Below are 9,790 nucleotides of genomic sequence, written 5' to 3' on the forward strand. Positions count from 1 at the left end.
AATAAAATAGCATTCTCACCCGCACGCTCGCAGAGCTCGGTCACAACACTCATTGGCTCTAACTCTGCTTCGAGAGTCGTATTATGGTAATATAAATTGACCAACCGTAGAGCAAATTCGGTTAGTTCGTTAAAGTTGATTAAAGCCATTTAACCGGGACGGAGACGACGAAACGAACGGCGCGACGTCGATCCCGCGGCGCAGGCTAAACGAGCTTCAATTGTTTAATATCGGAGCCGATAATTCGATCGCGAGTCGGGCTCGCGCAGCCCGAGGGCCGAGGAGCGGCAGGTAGCGGCGCCACGGAGCCGAGCGAGGTGGGCGCGGAGGTAGCGGGTGCGCACCCGCCCGCCGCCGACGGCTACATGTTCGTGTGCGGGGACGCCGGCGCCGGCCCGCGCTACGAGTGCGCCTTCGAGGGCGGCGGCATGGAGCAGCCGACCTTCGAGGAGCACATGTTCGGCGAGTTCGGCAAGGAGCGCCAGGTGCAGGTGGTGGTGGGCGCGGGCGGCGAGCTGCAGTACCGCGACGAGCTGCCCGTGTTCGCGTCGGCGCAGCACCCCGACAAGCGCAAGGACGAGCCGCTGCTGCTGCAGGCCGCGGACGCGCATCCGCCGCAGCACCCGCCGCCGGCGCCCGCCGCCGCCACCACCACGTCCAAGAAGAGCGACAAGAAGAAAGGTGACAATAACGGAATCAAGAAAAAGAAAACGAGGTCAGTTGCACTTTGACTTGATAACAAAACCACTATTATTCTTACAAAAGCATAACTCTACACCAGGCCACTGTGCACAGCTTTTTCTTATACAAAGTTCCATTTGCTATTTGATATTTACAACCCGAGATGAAGGCTACACTACAAAATACCGATGAAAGCTCATTGGAATAACTAAAAGCCAAAAATTCCACCCTCCTACCCAGGTACTTAAAATACCTATATATGTAACTTAATTCACATCTTTAGACGTATCTAGTTCGTTTAGTTTAAATTAATTATACATATATCATTTTTGAGCTAGATTCCGAAATTACACGTAAGGAAACTTCTACCTCAATGTCTACGCATGGTCTACGCAACACGCCCAAGATGTCGCTACGAAGACGAAGACGGTTACGGCTTTCTGGGCGTAGCACATATTGCTACGTTAAGAAAGTTGTAGCACTAATTGCTACGTCAAAAAAGTTGTAGCATAGACTTGAAAAGTATGAATTTAATATCGGTATCGATATGAGTATCAAAGATTCCTATTGCTAAGGTACTTAAAGTACAGTAGTTCACTCTGGTACAGTTTAAAGTTTTTGAAGTTATTAATGCCATAAATTGAAATTAAAGTATATGATAATCCATACTTCCATACTAATATTATAAATGCGAAAGTGTGTCTGTCTGCTACCTTTTCACGGCTCAACAGTTTAACCGATTCTGAGGTACAGAGTTAGCTTATATCCCTGGGACGGACATAGACTACTTTTTATCCCGGATAATCAGAGTTCCCACGGGATTCCTAAAGACCCATCCGCTTAACCAATTTGTATGTTTAGTACCGAGGTAGCTTGCGTCCATGTAATTGACATAGACAACTTTTTATCCCGGAAAATCAAACAGTTCCCACGGGATCTTTAAAAACCTAAATCCACGTGGACAAAGTGGCGGGTAACCTCTAGTAATTTCATAAAGTTACGTGAATAACCGTTTGGTTCTTAGGTCTCTTATTGTATTCAGGCGTTGTAGGCACTTCAACTGGTGTTCAGCATCCATCACAAATTGAACATCGGATAATGCATCGCTCTCCCCATTGCATAACTAATGCGATGATTTTTAAAACGCGATAAGCGACATATGGCCCTACATTCCGTCACTATACGTCCAGTTACGGTAGGTACTGCTGTTAATAAGTATGACTATATTTTTGATGACCTCCCAGGCGCAATGTCAGCGCTGTGGTTTTTCTTATAAATGGACGGGGTAGGTCCCGGAATCGATTCCCGGCAGGGGCAATTTGGATTTTTAAATATAATATACTTAAAAGAGAAAAGGGTTACTCATTATGAAATCTTTGAAAATCCAATGTAGCGAGTTTAAATTTCTGAAGCTTGATATTTAAATTAGGTGCTCGCTAAGACCGGATTTTGCACCCTAACCCTAAATTGGTATTTGAATGTTATATGATAGGCTGGATAGGGGATGAAGTTTCAATTACTGTAACTACTATCTTGGAAGTTGGTAACTTATTTCTAGGGCGTAGACATCAGTTAAGAAAGGATTTTACGAAAATCTACCCCTAAGAGGATAAAATGGGGGTTGAAAGAAAGTATGAAAGCTGTAAGTTTAAAGTAAACGTAATAGTTCGGCGAAATCTGTTTTATTTTCATGGCTCAACCGCTGACACAGCACAGTTAGTTTGCGTGCTGGACACGGCCTAGTGTTTCTACGGGAAAATATTATATCTCTAACAGTATTGTTTCAAAGTACTCAATTCTATATTATAGGTAGGTAAGAACGTGTCAAATGTAGTAGTGTAAAAAGTGGGTTGAAGTCCAGTCCTTGTATTTATGTTTCACAAAAATCCTAAGATAAATAACATTTTTAACAGAAATTTTGATTAACGTTTTCAAATTAATGCACAATTCTTGCACGCAATTACCCCCTTCAATTTTATACTTTGGCACTCCGTCATTTTGAAATAACTGTTATCGAAAATATTATCACCCTTCCTTGACTGTGTAGACTGTAGACTATAGATGCTGTAACAAAACACTTGATGCAGGCGCCTTGGCCATTCAGCTCGAAATGCGTCATAGCGTTTAATTACCCGTATAACCACAGGGAGTCAATTGCCTTATCTTACATCAAGATATTATAGCCGACAGGATCTTATTTCTTCTGTGGAAGTCGTTAAGAGTCTGTATGTCTATTTCTCATTTCTATCATCGTTCCTTATAAATTCAGACCGTTCTGTTTGTATGATAGTTCTACTTGGATGAAGTGTTTTATTCATCCAAGTAATCCTAATTAAGTGCTGTGCGGATCGTATTTAAGTTTTCAATTAGTTCAGCGAAAATTATTTTACCTACTTTCATCTATAAGATGAAACTTATTAATACCTATTTAAAGTTACCTATAAAAAACCGGTCAATTGCGAGTCGCACTCGAACACGAAGGATTCCCTACCTTAGTACAAAGGGATGTAACCATAAATTCACGGGTTTCGGGGTTTTCCTTTACTTGTGCTATAAGAGATTGCTACCCACAAAATTTCATGATTCTAGGTAAACGGGAAGTAAGTACCCTATAGGTTTTCATCCCCTGGCGTGTCATGACAGACAGACAGACAAACTACGTTTGTACGGAAATCACTAGGGAACCCGCTAGCAATCAACTGACGTTTAAGGAGTAATTCGGCCGTAAGTATTTTGGTCTGCAAATTACCTAAATTATATCTATGCAAGATGTCATGAAGATCGGTTAAGTCGAAAAAAGGTAAAAAGCGGACTGATCCACTTAAGCTTTTGTTCATTGAGTTTAGAATTTAGATGTATCAAAATATTGAATATGGTAATTAATAATATACCACCACTATAAAGTGCAAGTGCACCAATTGGGAAGCAATTAGAGGTGCTCACGCGCGACGGGGGTGAATTTAGTTTCACGCTCAATCAATTTCTGCGCGTGCGCCCGCAGCCATATTGCACGCGTCAGATGGTGGATGCACCGTATGATGATAAGAATTTATTTATTCCTGACTTTGTAATTATAACACCGGCAATAGTAGGTACCTAACTGTTCAAATGACATAAACGCAACCTAAAAAACATAAATAACGTAGTAAATAAATAAAATTCTTGATGCATTAGTCAGACTACCTACCAGAGATAGGCTGCACTATTTTCTTATTGAATTTGAAAAAATTCTCACCTAATAATGGCTGACTTAACAGCACCGACTTCTAAGTTGTTTTTAACCTCCGACCCAAAAAGAGGGGTGTTATAAGTTTGACGTGTGTCTGTGGCATCGAAGCTCTTAAACTAATGAATCGATTTTAATTTAGTTTTTTTGTTTGAAAGGTAGCTTGATCGAGAGTGTTCTTAACTATAATCCAAGAAAATCGGTTCAGCCGTTTGAGAGTTAGGTATCTAGCTCTAGTTAGCTCTTATCTAGTTACTGTAACCTTCACTTGTCGGGGGTGTTATAATTTTTTACTTGTATACTCTTGCAATAGGTACCTAATATTTATTTTTGTCCACAGAACAACATTCACAGCATATCAGCTGGAGGAGCTTGAAAGAGCGTTTGAGCGCGCCCCATATCCCGACGTGTTTGCGAGAGAAGAACTAGCTCTGAAGTTGAATCTCTCTGAATCACGAGTTCAGGTACCTACCCAATATCTAAGATATTCGTCTCTATTTTTATATCTCACTAGCTTATGCTCGCGACTTCGTCCGCGGTACACATGTAATTTATAGTCTATACCTATCTTATTTATGTTACTTCTAAATAAAGTAGCTTTTGTAATAGTGACAGAATTATTAAAATCGGTTCAATATGTTCGGAGTTAATCGATTACAAATAAACAAATCTTTTTTTTTAAATATTAGTATAGTTACCTAAACCTATCGCTAAATAGCTATAATTTTAACAGGTATGGTTCCAAAATAGAAGAGCGAAATGGCGCAAACGAGAACCACCCCGCAAGACTGGCTACATCGGCTCCAGTTCACCGAGCTCAACCACACTAAGCGGCGGCTTCTCCGGCATCGCAGGCAACTTACCCACTTTCCCTCAAAACGGTTTACCAGCCCCGGCGGATTCCTGGTCCTATCAACACTCGTACGAGCTTTCTTCACATCACCTGCTGTCTTCGGGTAGCAGCGGGTACCCTGGGTTCAATACTCAACCAGCCTATTCTTACACCACAGTGCTCAATGGACACGATGGACAAATGTTCGCTCCTCGGCACTCTTACGAATACGGGGAAGGTAGTCCGCCTCCACTCGGAGTGAGAGATTATCCTATGATAGCAGCTCACTCGCCTCAGATGGAGACACACGGGCATGATGAAAAACTAGACTATCGTACCCACGACCACGAGGATAAATATTCGGCGTGTGCGTTACAAGAGGAGCCGCCGCGGTACGCGCCGCCGCCTGAGGATTATGAGAAATGTGGAATGGTCTCGCACGACAAACACTACGAAATCGACCGCCATTCTGACCTGTCGCAGCCTATTGTGGTCAAAATGGAGCCCAGTCCCGGTCAGCCGTACACGTCACTGCCCCCTTTTTTGAATTGAAATACTCCTTTTCGAAATTATCCTAATGGTCAGATCAATTTCGAAAAGGAGTATTGTAGGAATAAGTGCGTAATATAATGAATTTTTTACTTAGTTGAATAAGATGTGGGGAAAGTATGTAGGTAGGTATGTATGCTAGAAATAAACTTAATCTTAAGACTTAAGTAACAGGATAGATTGTTAATAGTAGTTCGAGATCGAGTTTTATAGGTGTATCGCTTGACTGGCTCGTGGGATGAGTTGCGGGTTGCGGAAGGATGCCAGCGACGCACGTTGAAATTTGAATTTCTTGAATGTCGACTGTCACCCTCCCACAACCCACGCCCTACCTCACGAGCCGTCTAAGTAAAATGCTGAAGCTATAGATGTTGTCTAATTGAGATGTTTTTATTTTGGAAGGATTTTATAAATACATATATACATACAAAATAGTAAATTTTTTTACTCGTGCATTCCTCGTGCCTTACTGTATTATACAATTTAGTGGGTAAGTAAATAGTAAGTAGAGATAATGTGTTGCCTTTTACAATCCGGGTTCAACTCGCGGTTGGGAATAGTTTTTTCTGTTATCAAAATAGGGATGTGTGTATTTATATCTGATAAAGTAGATAAGATAGCTATACTTATTCCAAATAATGTTAATGCTGTAAATACAGTTAAGTAGCTATGCTAAAGCATGATTAAGTAATAAGTATACTTATGCTTTGAATCCTAGCATAAAATGTTTTTATTGCGAAAAATTGACGATTTTTTTTATCCATTTAATATGAATGAAGCATCTATAGATTAACAACAAAAAAGTTTCACCTGCTAAACATCAAAATACATGGTCATAGAAAAAAACCTTGGTAATTTTTAAAAACGGGGTTCCGTTGTACGTATAATCCCTTCCCTCGTAGTTTCGTCCGTACTTTCTGTGTGTCATAGGCATGTTACAAATAAATATGACCCACTTGCACTCTTCTTGCACCAAACTGCATAATCTGGTTTACTTAGACTAGTTAATAAGAAAAGGGCCGGAATAGAAAATTTTACTTAAACACATTTAAAAGGTTGGTGCAAGCCAACAGCTGTTAGCTGTAAATTTGAAAAGTACAGTAATTATAGAAACCTGTTACCGCTGCACAGATGCATATTAAAATAAAATAAAAAACGGCCAAGTGTGAGTAGGATTCGCACATGAAGGATTTCGTACCATCTTACAAGATATAATATACCTAACACCTTTATGTAGAACTCTGCAAGTTAATAACAGTCTGCGCCATCTATATGTGCTTTAGTGAATTAAATATTTCGTAAACACATTTTTAACTTTTTTTTATGTGATATAACTACCAATTAACAGTTTTCAGATTTTTTCCTTTACTTGTGCTATAAGACCTACCAACCAACCAAACGTGATTCTAGGTCAACGGGAAGTACCCTATAGGTTTTCTTGATAGACAGACGGACAGATAGACTGACAGACAGACAACAAAGTGATACTATAAGGGTTCCTTTTTCTTTGTGAGGTACGGAACCCTAAAAAAAGAATTTTCAGTTATCTTTCCGGACATGAACTGAGTCACAATAAAATTTGTATGAACCCTCTCGAAGAAATAAGTATTTAGGTTTTTTTATACAGTTTTTGAACCAAATACTTATGTGCTCCTGTTTAAGAAATAATTTTAGCAACTAGCATGGATACGGAATCCTACCTTACTGTGTGTTTTGAATTTTGACACGCATTTGACTAGTTTTTATTCCTTTACAGCTTGAAGGAAGCAGTCGTACCTAACTCCTGTAAAATACGTAATATAAGTGACGCATTTTGTAAATATAATAAATAAATAAGTACATTGGAGTGAATTATGTGCCAAATAGATAAGTACATTTATATAAAAATTGTTAAATAAATATCTATTGCTAGTAGATTCTAATAGACAATTATTATATGAAGAATCTTTAGTTAAGTATTGTAGGATAATATTTTTTGCATTTTGATAAAATACTTACTTCTGTAATTTATTTTAACGTCAGCGCTGCATTGTAATTTGTATTGTTTTGATTGGTTGGTGACTCAAAATGGTAAACACCGATTTATGTTACAGAGGGAGCGATACTAGCGAGAGCTACTATTTAAAGAAGTTAGTATAGTAACTTCTTTCCCTGAGTAAGGTATAATTATTGTCTGAACACAGCCTGTAATATGCGATCACCTTTATCTACTACGATCAGTGCGCTTTTTTATAACCGTAAGGAAACCAAAGACAATTCGAATAAATAGTAGAAGTTAAACTTGCAATATTTTTCATAGATACGAAATAATTATTAAAATGTCAAATGAGACGATTTACAACTGCAGGGTAACTCTACAGTGGAAATGTATTTAATTATGCTTTTAGGTTCAAGCTAATAAATTTAGGAAAACGCATGACAACTTGTAAACTAAGTTTTTAAAAGCAATACGATAGAATAAGTATAAAAGATGTTTTTGAAAATAAAAATTACTATGTGCTTATTTACATTTTTTATTTACATTTCTATGATAATATACCTACATAAAAAAATTTACTTTACAAAATTTTAATATCTGTCTATCTACTCACTACCTACCTTAATTTAAAATTGTGTTTATCCGACTGCGCACAATCTATAAACAAGGTAACATCTGAATAGTAAAGTAGTAATAAAGCCAAGAAAAAAAATTGATAAAGTAGTCATCAATGTTCACAAGATTATTTTTTTAAAATTCCAAATAAACATTTGAAAATGGCTAAGCATATTTTTAAATTCGTCATAAAGGCCTACGCTGAGAACAACTATTGACTACAGTGCTAAGAAAAAATATAGACTCAACTTAATATTTGAACTTAACTAATATGTTAATTAACTAAATATTACTAAGCAATATGAAAACCACGAAACACAATACACTTGTTATAAATTCATAATTATTTTTGTTGTTGGTATTTTTATTCCGCAATATTACGTAACATGTTGCCCGTAAGCCGTGTGTGAGCTGTGACGAATTATAAACTCAGTCTCTATGGAGAAATGCTGGAGTAACATTGTGTTTTTTTCAGCATCGTTTTAGATTCAGTTAATCTTCATTATTTTAATCATGTTATTATTATAATCATTTTGTTCCATTTCGCTATGCACCATGGTAAGCAATTGACCGATATTGAAAAATAAAGAATTATTGACTTAATAAGTTGTGGGAAAACGCAAAGAGAGATAGCAAGTGTGATTTGTAAATCTCAAAGTGTAGTTAAAAACTTGTTGAAACAGGGGATTGAAAATTATGGCAAGAAAAAACGATCAGGGTGACCTTCTTAATACGCACCTACTGTAAAACGAGCTGTGTTGAGATAACTTTCTAAAACGGGGATTTCATGTTCAAGCCTGGTGCGCCAATTTAACTTGAACTGCCATCCTAGCCTCGTGAGGAAATGGATGGTACAGTCTGTACACTTCAAGTATCAGAAGTATTAAAAAAAACCGGTATTGAAGTCACGCAGTCATTGCAGCTCGAATTGCATTTGCAGAAAAGTACATTAGGAATTCGGATACTTGGCAGCATGTGATTTTTAGTGACGAAAAAAAATTAATCTTGATGAACCCGACAGTTTCAGTTACTATTAGCACGATTTAAGATTCGAAAAAAAAATTATGTCACGACGAGCTCAGGGAGGAGGATCTGTCATTGTTTGGGCTGGTATCTCCCGACTTCAGAAAACCGAATTAGCCAACATAAAAGGTAGAATGAACGCTGCCGGTCATCAGAATTTGCTTCACGATTACTTATTGCCTTTTATCACCTTAATTGAAGATTGCAATGTGGTTTTCCAACAAGACAATGCACCATGTCATGCAGCATCTACTACTATTCAATGGTTTCAAGAGTTTGGGATTCAGATATTGAAGTGGCCACCTGCAAGCCCCGATCTCAGTCCAATCGAGAATGTGTGGAGCATATTAGCAAAGAATATTTATGACCAAAATAAGGCACCAATCGCGAATTTTAACCAACTAAAAGAAAGACTGGAGTTATCATGGGCTGAAATTTCAAGTTCTGTTTTGATGAAGTTGGTATACAGCATGCCTGATAGACTGATAGACGTGCTTAAAAATAAGAGAAAAATGAACCCAATATTAATTAAAATGAAATTAAAAGAGACGTTGAGTTTATAATTTTTCTCAGGGCCTGTGGCACGTCGTAGACTATGTTTTAAAAAAAATCGTTATTATTAAAAACAAACAAGAATAAATGTAATATTTAGTTTTAATACTACTTGTAGTACTTTACTAGTATATCTTATTTAAAGTATCATTACTATCTTTTTAATTAAAGTTCTATATCTGCTTGAGTCTATATTTTTTCTTAGCACTATTGTCCGCGGAGGCCTCATACGATGGAAGTCTGAATGTATAATGTGATCCATTTTGTCATAGATCATATTATAATCTGGATTATCCCGGAAAATCACAGTTTCCATTGTTGTAAAAACCTAAAT

The 9,790-nt window shown here is 37.9% G+C and overlaps 1 protein-coding gene and 1 long non-coding RNA gene across 2 annotated transcripts; both read left to right on the forward strand.

The window, feature by feature from the left end:
• The first annotated feature begins 24 nt into the window (after positions 1–24).
• LOC123864483 (homeobox protein orthopedia-like) lies at positions 25–6,554 on the forward strand. Its single transcript, XM_045904961.1, has 3 exons — positions 25–715; positions 4,248–4,371; positions 4,641–6,554. The coding sequence occupies exons 1-3, from the start codon at positions 366–368 to the stop codon at positions 5,289–5,291; spliced, it is 1,125 nt and encodes a 374-aa protein (XP_045760917.1). The 5' UTR covers positions 25–365; the 3' UTR covers positions 5,292–6,554.
• A 179-nt stretch (positions 6,555–6,733) lies between these two features.
• LOC123864499 lies at positions 6,734–9,722 on the forward strand. Its single transcript, XR_006795795.1, has 2 exons — positions 6,734–8,104; positions 9,662–9,722. It is a non-coding gene; the product is annotated as an uncharacterized LOC123864499 (long non-coding RNA).
• The last annotated feature ends 68 nt before the right edge of the window (positions 9,723–9,790 follow it).

Source organism: Maniola jurtina, chromosome 4, assembly GCF_905333055.1.
Source record: "Maniola jurtina chromosome 4, ilManJurt1.1, whole genome shotgun sequence".
NCBI classification, from domain to species: Eukaryota; Metazoa; Arthropoda; class Insecta; order Lepidoptera; family Nymphalidae; genus Maniola; species Maniola jurtina.